The 12,306-nt window shown below is 36.2% G+C and overlaps 1 protein-coding gene across 3 annotated transcripts; it reads left to right on the forward strand.

The window, feature by feature from the left end:
• The first annotated feature begins 1,076 nt into the window (after nucleotides 1–1,076).
• On the forward strand, nucleotides 1,077–11,224 carry LOC139762500 (uncharacterized). 3 transcript variants are annotated; one of them, XM_071687464.1, is made up of 8 exons: nucleotides 1,970–2,114; nucleotides 2,250–2,363; nucleotides 2,506–2,686; nucleotides 3,779–3,942; nucleotides 4,427–4,500; nucleotides 5,558–5,758; nucleotides 7,562–7,676; nucleotides 9,866–11,224. In XM_071687464.1, exons 2-8 carry the CDS (start codon nucleotides 2,265–2,267, stop codon nucleotides 10,040–10,042), a joined length of 1,011 nt encoding a protein of 336 aa, XP_071543565.1. In that variant the 5' UTR covers nucleotides 1,970–2,114; nucleotides 2,250–2,264; the 3' UTR covers nucleotides 10,043–11,224. The 3 variants fall into 3 exon arrangements, with proteins under 3 accessions (XP_071543566.1, XP_071543565.1, XP_071543567.1); XM_071687465.1 differs by lacking the exons at nucleotides 1,970–2,114; nucleotides 2,250–2,363 and adding an exon at nucleotides 1,077–1,167; XM_071687466.1 differs by lacking the exon at nucleotides 1,970–2,114 and having other exon boundaries at nucleotides 2,257–2,392.
• Nucleotides 11,225–12,306: the final 1,082 nt, after the last annotated feature.

Consider the following 12,306-nt stretch of genomic DNA (forward strand, 5'->3'; position numbering starts at 1 on the left):
CAAGAGAGCTACGTTACGAGAAAAGGTTAGAAGTCTCAAAATTGCTCGTCATGGAAGCGGAAGGAGGGAAAAGGAGACTTGTTCACAGCCTCTTAAGCTGTTACAACGGAATGATGACGTAGATGATGTACAGCTCTTCAAAAATTGCATTAAGGCTAGGAAAACCAGAGACCATAACACGAAATTAAACAAGAAACTTAAGAAAAGATATAGAGAAAATGCTTTACAGTATAATGGATGAGTGAATGAAGTAGTATGGATGGCGTGTGTATATATATATATATATATATATATATATATATATATATATATATATATATATATATATATATATATATTCAAATGATTATACATAAATCAGATAAGTCAAATCGAATTACTTGTCTCTTAATTAAGAATGACCTCGTTTGCGTACATTCATTCTCTAACCATCATGGGTAATGCATCGAAACCACATCTCTCTATCCACAACCAGGCCCCACAGACCGTTCCATGTTTTACCCAGGATGCTTCACCTGCCCTGGTTCAATCGCTGGGGATTCGAAGCTAAGCAGGCTCGACGCCGAGGGACTCATGAGTGCGTCATAGTCAGTAACGCTATTCAATACCCCAAAGAGGCTCATAAAGCGGAATAATAGGAATGTTTACATACGTATGCAAATGCAATGATGATTTGTCATTTATTCTTAGGGTCTCATGTGTTTAAATCGCGTTTTCTGTGGGAGACTTATTATTGGCATAACAAAAATATATAGAGTAGGGTAATGTGCTTCAGAGAAAGGAAAACAATCATGAAAGTTTAGCTGAAAATAGCTTGCCTCACTGGCTTTTAACAGCTAATATAAAGAATCAGCTTTAAAAGTAAGGCAAGGTTCCTCCTCTCTACTGTTTCTGATATACAGGAAAGTGGTGTGTGTGTGTATATATATATATATATATATATATATATATATATATATATATATATATATATATACATATATATATATATATAGATAGATAGATAGATAGATAGATAGATAGATAGCAAAATTTTGACAAATTAATAGTTAAAGGAACATCACGCGAAATCCAGGGCAACGTATGCGAACGCCTCAGATGTAAACAATTTGAAAACTTGAACGGTTGCTGCTGCGTTTATGAAGAGTGTTCCATTTATTTTGTTCTGTAATTATATGTTTCATGTATTTTATTTTATATAGAGGTTAGTGATTACATGAGAGGAGGGTTAGTTAGGATGTAATGATGGAGACGTCGGTAGATAAGTCGAAACCAGTAAGGGCTATGAAGGTCAGGGAAAACTTGCAGTCAGTTAATGTGGATGAAATACGCATTATAACCAATAGAAAATGTAGTAAGGCAGTGAGAAACATCTTATTTATGGTACTCTTCAAGTTTGAGATAAAGCAGCGAGAAAACCATGTCACATTCGCACAGTTAGATTAACAAATCATACGGTGGTCTGAAAAATCCTAGCAGTTTACTGAAAATTAATATTTGGAGTTACTATAGATTTATAGATATGTTCAGTTAGATTTTTGCAGATATTTGATGAGTTTAGAAACTTGATATCCATTTCAGTGGTTTGCTCTGCCTTTGATTTTATAACTCGTACATTCTGATTGATAGTCTTACCCTTTTTTTCCTCTTCTATTAAGATTTAATAAAGAAAAAGACAAATATTTTATATCTAGGCAGCAGGCAGTAAAGCTAAATCAAACTTAAAAATAAGTTACCCTAAGTAGATATAAATGACCATAATCACTGTTTATCGTAGGATGACACGAAAGCTGATATTCCATCATTTGTACAAGAGAGCACAGTTCGATGGCATGCATAATAATTAGGGCTGCAGCATCCATTTACCCGATTCACTGGTCTTGCTTTCAGAAAACTTGGTCACGGATCAAGCTACAGAGTTGGAAATCAGGCTGAAGATCCAGAATGAGGTGTAAGTATGGTAAGATATGGGATCATACTAGGAAAAAGGCATATCACATATTTACACGAGAATCATAACTGAAAATATAAGGAGTCGTCTCAAAGCATACAGACATTTTTCGAAAAGGCAAGAATGAAGCAAACAGAGATAGTCTGTATTAATATTTCACAAGGTTAGAAGAAAGAGGACTGTTGCTTAATCATTAAAGTGTTTGTATAATGACAGGGGGACGTGACAGACAAAGTGAGAGTTGAGAAGACAGTTCAGTATTGAGATGAAAAATAAATGATTTATGTCTCCTTTGCAGCTAGATGTGTCAAGAATGTCACTGACAAAAAAGATAGAGAAGTTAGACTTGCAAGGGATGGAAAATGGACATTTTCTTGTATGTTTTGTTGATGATACTGAAGCTACTGAAGAAGTAAAGATTCTTGATAGAACCTTTTAAGTGTAAGAAGAGTGAATTGAAAGTGAATGCTCATGTTATACAATTACATCTAATTCTCAGCATTGTCCAAATAATACTATAAGTAATGAATTACTGATTATCTTTCACATTTCAGTGTCAGGGTACTGAGTGCTGTATTGAAAGAATTATGGATAAAGACATGAAAATGCCAACAGAGTTGGTAGAAGCTATGGACCGTGTCACAGCTAAAGAGAATATGGAACTCTCTTCTCTTTTGGATCATATAATGAACCTAAAGAGTCAAAAAGATGAACATGTAGCTGCAAAGATATATGGTGAGTTTCCCAAACTATGCTAGTGTATATATTTACTATTAGAGTAGGATGTGTGCAATGTACTATTAAGTTTATGTATTTCTAAGTGTTGTATATCTCAAGCTACATTAATTTCTTTATTCTATTTATTTCATGCAAGTGCATTTTTCCGTCCCAATCTGTGCTTCAGGAATCCCATTTGATTATGCTTTTGGTATTTAGTTTTGATCTTATGGATGCTTTATTATCATTATTTCTTTTATTATACTTAATTGGTGTTTCCCGTATCAATGAGATAGCACCAGGAAACAGATGAAGAATGGCCCATCCACTCATTTACACATGTGTATACATAAACGCCCATACATACACTTACATATACATATACACATCATCATATACACATATACATACACATACACAAACATATATTAACATGATATATGCTGAATATTGAGAATCATCTTTTGACAATACATCCAGCATGTTTACAAAAGATGTGGCCGTGATTCTAAATGTGTATGGTAAATAGTCATTTCATCAGATCATCTGGTGTTACCTCACTCTACTTGCTCGAGGTTATGGCAAGTGAGAAGTCACATTTTGTGAGGTTGTAATATTAGAAGCACAGTCTCTCAAAGGAGTCTGCTTTTCCATGCTACTGGAAGTAGAGCAGCCTTGGACTGCAGGAGCCCTAAGAAAAGTTCTGGAGAACATCAGGGTTCTTTTATAGAAATTGGGTGTGGGACGTTTATAAATACATAGATAAAAATCAGATCATATAAAGAAGTAGAGGTAGGATCTTTGATCTTTGATCATTTATTAAGTGCAAAGTAGTTCAGTAGCTCAAGTGTTTCCAAATTATTCTTTATGGATGTCATATTCTTATATGTTTTTTCAAGGTGAATTGATTCACTGATAAAAGGTATAAAGTTCGCACGAAATCATATGAAAGATTTGCTTGTGCATATACTGATTAGCATTAGTTCAGGCTATCTCATGCATTCTATGATTTGATCCATAAGATTTTTTAGAATGATTTTAGCTTGTTAGCAATTTTTATTTTTGAAGTCAAACTTTCAGCATGTTAAGTGATAACTTCCACAATTTTAGCAAGCAAAGAATTGCATGCTGTTGCAGCAGAGAAAGACACAACAAGGCAAATAGCAGACAACGAGAGAAATCAGCATATGGCAGAGACTGATGAACTACACGAGGCTTTAGTGAATCACACACTTGTCCGAGATGTATTACAAAAAGCAGCTTTCAATATCCAGGTAATGTACTGATTTTTATCCTAATCAACATGTAACAGCTACTGTTGCATATTTTTTTTTCCTTCAGATCACTATTTATGATGCATTATAACAGGTCTGCCTTTAATGTAGGCCTCCCATTCAATAGATCCAGTTATATATTTTTCATTCTGTTCATACATTTCATGCTGCACAACCACTACCCACAGCTTAATGTTTCTTTGTAAGTGAAACATTTCTGCTACACTAGGTCTCAGGGAGCAACCATTGTAAGTTAACAGTTACCCAAATTTTGTTGATTTTACAGACATGCAGGAAAGTTCCTATTAAGCTTTTAGGTATTAACGATATGTCTTTTGATATGTAGCATATTCATTGTTTTCATGCCATTCAGATGTCAATTGTAGAATTTGTTACATAAAACAGCCATGTCATCCACTATTTGTCAACTTGGATTTTTCAAGGCAAACATCTCATAATAATTAAGTCCTGTGTGATGTTTCAGATGCAGGACACAGTCAACAGAAGCCTGCGAACTATGGAAGTGGAGAACCGTGTGGACCAGTTCCCAGAAAAGGGGTTAGTTAGTGAAATGCTGTTGATAAAATCTTCAAAACAAAAATTTTGGGAAATAGCGTGTCAAACATTCAGAACTGTAGGGGAATTCTTGAAAATACGTGAAGTCCAAGGAGGGAAGGGTCACCATAGATGTAGTCTTCCTTCATAAGTGTTGGTCATATCACTGCAATGAATAGATATGCTAAATAGCAAAGAAAAATGGCATAGTCCAAAGATATTTGAAATTTAGTAAATAAAAGAATGTACAATACTATGAATATGAAAAATTTGAGGAGATACAGAGGTGTTTGAGAGAACACAGTGATATTATAGAGAAAACTACATATGTGAAATAAATGAGGATGCAGGAAAAGCCTTTATTTTCTGCTCGTCGGTTAGCATCCAGAACAGGTTATACGACTGCAGTATTTGACAGAGTAGTGATGTCATAGATAAAACTGCAGATGTGAAAAAAATGAGGATGTAGGGAGAGACTTTATTTTCTGCCTATTGTACAGCATTCAGAACAGGTTTTCATAATTCATAAAACTTCTTCCTATTGCTGCAGTTTCACTGCAACTGTAATTATGTGTAGACTACTGTATTCTGTCTCTCCTCCTCACAGACTTCTATGTTGTTTCTCTCCACCTCTGTTTTCCAATAGAATAAGAAGTTTGTTTTGTTTATTGATGCACTTATTCTTTAGTTGTAGGATGTAGGCTACTTGACTTTAAATAATAGACTGCATTATACAGGAAGATTGCTCATCCATAAACTTCGAACACTAGAGCTCTTCATACCTAAGTACATTTGCCCAGTGCCAGTATAACAATTTCACTCTTTTACATAATCCTTTCCTCTTCTTTTCCATGTTAACATTATTTGTTGCAACCCTTATGATTCACATAAGATTGTTAGATTTGTTTGTTTCATGTGCAAACCGACTCCGTACTCCATCTTTTACTGTGTTCACAGTTTCCTTATAAAGTCATATCTCCTTATTGATTTTTTAAAGCTTGTTTATTTGATATTTGCCTTTCATTTACTTATCAGTTCTGCCCACTTGTTGTATTTTCAGTGCTCTGCTGTCACACTGCAGTCGCAACCTTGACACTTGTAAATCTTTAGTGAGTGCTGTAGAGGAGAAGGAAGAGATTGAAAGAGAGATACTAGAACTTCGTATGAATTATCTTGACCTTCTGAAGAAAATCAAGGAAAAGTGGGAAGCAGTTTTTGACATTACAGTTCCAACACAAAATGACAGTGAGGCTGTTGAACAGTAAGTTCATTTGTATTTGTGTATGTTTTTCTTCAGGAGACTTATCATAGATAGCAACTTGGTTTTTGCTTTTGGTTGATTAGATCAGTTTTGTATGCTGTACCAGGGGTTAAGATCAGTAAGATAGTTTAAAGGTAATACAGCTGTCGATGTCATCAAACACTGGATGAATCGCATCACACCCTAGGTTGGCACCAAGCCTTAGTTTTCACTCATCTAAATTTTGTGCAACTTCATTCTGGCTAACTGAGAACCTCTTTCAATATATTTTGACCTCTTCTGTTTGTCACTGTATTTCATTGTTTCAAAAAAGTATTCTTGCTTTCTTGAGAAACTTGGACTATAGATGCCTATCAAAATAGCTTACTATACTTAGAACCAGTTGTACCACTGTATAATAATCATTAAATGCCATAACATAGCACAGTGTTTCCAGTATTGTTTTCAAGTACGGTTGTTATTCTGATTCTAAATCTGAGTTTATACAAAGAAATGAAAACAGCAGCAGGCTACTGGGTTGTTTTGAATCTGTTTGTGAGAGTGGAAGTGATCAGAAACTTGGAGATTGGAATGGTAGAAGGCAATTAAAAGGGGTGGGAGTGGGTGACTGGAAATCCTTCCCTCCAGTTTTTACTTTTCCAAGAGAAGGAACAGAGAAGGGGGTCAAGTGAGATTTTCCCTCTAAGGCTCGGACCTCTGTTCTTGTCGCTACCTTGCTGATGTGGGAAATGGGAAAATAAGAACTGTAGAGTGTATGTAGTTTAGGAGGCAAAAATAATGGCATGCAAAAAGGTATGAATAGTAAGTCAGCCATGGACCTGAACAAATATTTGTCAAGTCTCTTAAACATTTCTGTGGTATTGCTTTCACCTACTTTGGTAAATCATTGCTGTTAAAAAAAAACTACTTCACCCCATTTGAAGTGAATTGTTTGCCCATGAATTTGTATATGTTAGAATGAGTGAAATCGGATGAAAATCTAGGCTTAAACAGCTTCTCAGATTTAGATTATCAAAGACTGATGATTCTGAATGTCTGTACCAAATCACCTCTTCATTTTCTGTTTTCTAAGCTAGATAAGGCTACTCTTATATGATTTGTTACTCAGTCTGGGAACCATTGGTAGCTTTCTGCTGTCCTCTCTATTTTATGTCTTTCTGAATAAGTTGACCAAGATTGATATGAAAGATAAGTACACACCAGTGAATTGGGAAAAGTGAAGATTATTTTCTCAGACTTGAATTTGAATACCTCAGCAATGAATCCAGTAATTTTGTTTGTCTTTGTTTTCTGCTTCTGTGCACTATCTCTTTCCTCATTTTTCTTTTTTACCTGAACATAAATCATACGAAGAGAACAAAGTGTTAATTGAGACAATCAGAAGGCTGCAACAAAGATTCACCCTTGATCTTGTTACCAGTTAAGGTGCTAATGACCTCATGTCAGTGATGTGACTAAAAATTATCCTGTATCAGTAGAGGAGTCAACCCTTGATGGAATAGTTTACGAGTGCAGATAAATTCCCAGAACTCTTGATCTAGCCAGCAGCAGAAAAAGATAAACCAGCAGAGGGATGCCCTGGCTCAAGCTGCCCTACTGACTGCAGCAGTGAGAGATACAAACCATCTGATCATGTTTTGTGGATTATTTTACTCTGAAGCTTATAATGAAGAGATCAGCTTAGCTGAAATCTGATTGTATTTTAGGCTCAGGCAATAGACCAGTTACAGTCATATGTGCATGTGTAAAATCCTGGATTGTATCAAGTCATATGTGATTATCTTTACTCATTTTACTCTCTAGGTTTCAGAACAAGCTGAAGGAACGTGAGTCAAAGCTTCAGATATTGGTCTCAATGCTTCAGGGTTTGATCAGCACCAGTGGATTCATGTGGGGTGCTGAGAATTATTATATTCAGGTAATATAAGCAGTTTGGTCTTAATGGAACCACCTCCATACTTCACAGTCATAGCACATTTCCATAATTTTCCCCACATGAAATTCCCCATTCTGTTATTCCCTCATTCTTGATCTTATTTTCATCCTTGCTACCTTTGATTGTGTACACCCCCCTCTCGACATGAACTTTCATATCCATACCATCTTGATATTCTTGTTTTTACTCTATCAAGCATTACCCCCAAAGTTAACTTTTTCCCTATTTCATGTACCCTTCTCATTTTGACCTCCATTCTCACATTTCTAAAAACAGCTCTTCCTTCGGCATTATAATAGCTTACCATCGCCTTACTGGTGTGAATGCGCCAGTCTATAAACCTTACCAATGGTACACATCACTATAAACCTGTTACAGATCTTAAAGTGTACAGTAAATATGAAGTTTGGAAAGGCATTCTTTCAAGTTGAACTGCCAAAAGACAATACAGCTGCTGCCATAAGTTCTTCATATTTTCAGTTTCCTTATGGCACCAACTGTGTGCTTGTCTTCTAATTTTTTCTCAGATTTCTAAGCTGTTGTGTTCCCATACTTTTGGTAATGCATCCCATTTACTTCATATGTTGTAACTTACTTGTCTTTTTGCTATTTATTCATATTTTACTCAAACAACTGTCAAACTTAACCATCTTGTTTTTCATTTGCTTTTAAGTATGGTACTTATATACATACCCTACATTCATATGCTTTTGAATATAAACTTCTTTTAAGCAAGTTAGATGATTATGTCGTAGATTATAAGATGACAGTTAACGTGTTTTTCTCTCCTCTATGGTTTTTCCCACAAGTATGAGAGAGATTCTGCTGTATATCTTGTGGGTGATCAGGGTTTTGACCCCCAGCCCTCAGTGTTATCAATTATGGATCCTTACCCACCCTTTGCTAACTATTCAATTGTGGTAGTGGAAGCTTGCTTGTTTCAGGCCTGCCCTCATCTAATTACAGATTGCCAGAGAGATGAGGTCATTAACTCATTTCATCTTCACTAGCAGCTCATACAATTGTATTAAATCTCATCTTAACAACGTGCCTGATATTTGCTATCATATAGGCTTTTCCCATCCCAAAGATTAGCACATTTTTCTTCTTTTTCTTACAGTTATTTTATTGGAAGGGAAGTGTACTGCATGCTTTTTGTTGACCTTTTTTTACTTCACCAGTGTTTATAGAGGGGGGCCATTTATTTGTGCAACCTGAAACATCAAATCTCCTCTCCGAAGGATAACTCTAAATAGATTAAGAAGCACATTTTATTTACTTACATGATCTTTTTGCAATAGCACATGATGTAAGGAAGGAGACCTCTATTGAAGCCCTCTTCAGAAACCTGTTCTTTAGAGGAAATCAAGAAATGTAGCCTTGGGCACTCTTCTTCCAGTTTTGTCAGCTGGCACTATGTTTAGACACTATAGATCTACCCTGTAGGCCTCAAGAAATTCCTACTTTAGGAGAGATAAATTCCAGTATGCCTTTGAATCACCATTAAGGGTATTCTCTTTTACTTTTGGATTTAGTTGTCATCTCTGGAAGTTTTTTGCTATATTAAACTGCAGGTTGTAGATCACCAGCTGTATCACCAATCTCCTCGCACTATGTAGTGGTAGTCATTTGACTTAAACTCGTTCCCATATGGCAACACTCACTGTATTGGATACCAAGTGGGGGGTTGTGAGGATACACGTACCAACCCTCCCAACATGTCACAAGTTAAACGTATGTTTTCAGTAGCCTTCACTCACATCCTGCACTGATACTTTTTGGAGGTATTCCAGCTTTAACAGATTTTCATGATCTACAAATTGATTGGACTGCTAGTGGCTGGGACCAAGTAGGCTGACAATATCATCTTTGTTGCAGTCTCCAATATACCAAGGTCAGGCCTAAAATGAGTAAGCTTCAGCTGCCATGATTGGGTGGTTAGCTCACTTGAAAGACTGAGGGTTGGAAAATCCAAACCCTGATTATCCTGAAGATCTCTATTAGAATGGTGCTGAGGCTCCTTTGATTTTGGCTTTCAGAGAGAAGCTTTTGTCTCTTCAGAACTTACATATCTGTTTATATATACAGACACATTTTCACGTAAAGTAAAATGGCATTTCAAATATCCTCATTTTTCAAGTGCCAAGTAACAATTGTTTCTGCCTCTGCAGGTGTTGCTCCTCTGTGATATTGCATCCACACATGGAGACAGTGTTGAACTTAATGCAACAATTGCAGAAATTAATAAATATCATGGACTGAAGGAAGGACATGTGGAAAAGAAACCTAAAAAGCAAATATACTTCACCAGTACTCCAACACACAGTAAGCAAAAAAAATCAATATGACCATCAGGGCAGTATGAACTTTAAAATTTTTCTGCTTTTGTAATGGATTTTACTTCTTGATTATTTTACATTGGTATTGATTAACTCAAGAACAGGGTATGCTGCAAGAACAAAATTGACTTACCCACTTGATATGGTTTTCTTTCTATGTATTACCATTATGGCATTTCCAATTCAGTGGTGTAGATCATGTGCATATATCCTCTGCATCATCAGTCACAAATATTCACAAACCTTGTACATTCTTTATTTGAACATTATCATATGATAGTCATTTTTATGATACTTCAGTTTTGTTGACCAATAATTTCATTTTAAGCTAGAGTTGCACTTTTTCTGTTCGGTTATCTGTAGCATTCCATATCTCATATCTACCTGTACCATGCTTGTGTATAACAGTAAATAGTTTTATTCTATTTTTTTATATATTCATAGATACCATTTTTTACTGACCATTCATTTGAAAGGTGTTTTAACTTTGGTAGTGACTGTATATATGTTACTTATCTCTTGAATTTTGCTAGCAAATGCTATTCGCACAGTTAAAAAATTCTTCTGTAGTAAAGGGATATTGTTGTCAATGGATGGAAAAGAGTACAGTTTCTTTAAGGAATTTCTGACTGCAAGAGTCCATCAGTCCTGTTTCTAATTGTAGCAAAACTTTGAAGTTTAGGAGCTCCATAAAGGGAGTCCTGGAGTTATATGATTTTGCACCTTCAAGATGATAGAACTTATGAAATTGTTCAGTTTGTATAAAAAAGACTTTCATTGCATAATCATGTATAGCATCTCATTTTAGTTAGTTTATTCCTGAGGGAAGGAACTGTCATGAAGCTATGAGGATTTTTCAGATAATGTGTAGATTGGCCATATCTTTTGTGTATTGAAGTCTTTGGCTGTATGGTACTAGATGAGAGGTATTATGTTTCTCCAATAGATTTTAACCATAGGGTTTTGTAAGATCATGGACAAGAAACCCAAATGAATTTGTGAGTTGTAAACATGTACATCCATTAGCATATATGTAATGCATGGCATGCTGTAGACTAGCAGATGATCTTGTAAATTTAGCAACATTAGTATTATATGACTGGTGAAGGTCAGCATTTTATTATTCTACACTCGTAGTATATTTTCTAAATGAGTCGAATGTCACTCCTTTTAATAAACCCTAGAATATCATATATTTAGTTTCATAGTGATATGACCATCGTCAGTTTTTATCAGGGGCAAAAGTACCTTGTCAACAGTGTCCTCCAGACAAGATGGTTTGAAGGTTTCATTAATGGGATTTACCATATATTATATGTCTGTATCACCAGTAAAGCATCCTTTGCAATCTTCTGCATAAGCACATGCCTCTGGAATTAGACAAGATGTCATCAGATTTTTTTTTTTTTTTTTTTTTTTTTTTTTTTTATACTTTGTCGCTGTCTCCCGCGTTTGCGAGGTAGCGCAAGGAAACAGACGAAAGAAATGGCCCAACCCCCCCCCATACACATGTATATACATACGTCCACACACGCAAATATACATACCTACACAGCTTTCCATGCCTTGATTCAATCCACTGATAGCACGTCAACCCCGGTATACCACATCGCTCCAATTCACTCTATTCCTTGCCCTCCTTTCACCCTCCTGCATGTTCAGGCCCCGATCACACAAAATCTTTTTCACTCCATCTTTCCACCTCCAATTTGGTCTCCCTCTTCTCCTTGTTCCCTCCACCTCCGACACATATATCCTCTTGGTCAATCTTTCCTCACTCATCCTCTCCATGTGCCCAAACCACTTCAAAACACCCTCTTCTGCTCTCTCAACCACGCTCTTTTTATTTCCACACATCTCTCTTACCCTTACGTTACTCACTCGATCAAACCACCTCACACCACACATTGTCCTCAAACATCTCATTTCCAGCACATCCATCCTCCTGCGCACAACTCTATCCATAGCCCACGCCTCGCAACCATACAACATTGTTGGAACCACTATTCCTTCAAACATACCCATTTTTGCTTTCCGAGATAATGTTCTCAACTTCCACACATTCTTCAAGGCCCCCAGAATTTTCGCCCCCTCCCCCACCCTATGATCCACTTCCGCTTCCATGGTTCCATCCGCTGCCAGATCCACTCCCAGATATCTAAAACACTTCACTTCCTCCAGTTTTTCTCCATTCAAACTCACCTCCCAATTGACTTGACCCTCAACCCTACTGTACCTAATAACCTTGCTCTTATTCACATTTACTCTTAACT

The sequence above is a fragment of the Panulirus ornatus genome, chromosome 43 (genome assembly GCF_036320965.1).
Source record: "Panulirus ornatus isolate Po-2019 chromosome 43, ASM3632096v1, whole genome shotgun sequence".
Taxonomy (NCBI): domain Eukaryota; kingdom Metazoa; phylum Arthropoda; class Malacostraca; order Decapoda; family Palinuridae; genus Panulirus; species Panulirus ornatus.

What these genes read in the sequence shown, in the direction of transcription:
- LOC139762500 (XM_071687464.1), top strand. Translation starts at nt 2,265, where the DNA reads ATGTCACTGACAAAAAAGATAGAGAAGTTAGACTTGCAAGGGATGGAA. An exon ending in AAGCAGCTTTCAATATCCAG is followed by an intron (nt 3,943 to 4,426) that starts GTAATGTACTGA and finishes GTGATGTTTCAG; the next exon opens with ATGCAGGACACAGTCAACAG. An exon ending in CTGAGAATTATTATATTCAG is followed by an intron (nt 7,677 to 9,865) that starts GTAATATAAGCA and finishes CTGCCTCTGCAG; the next exon opens with GTGTTGCTCCTCTGTGATAT.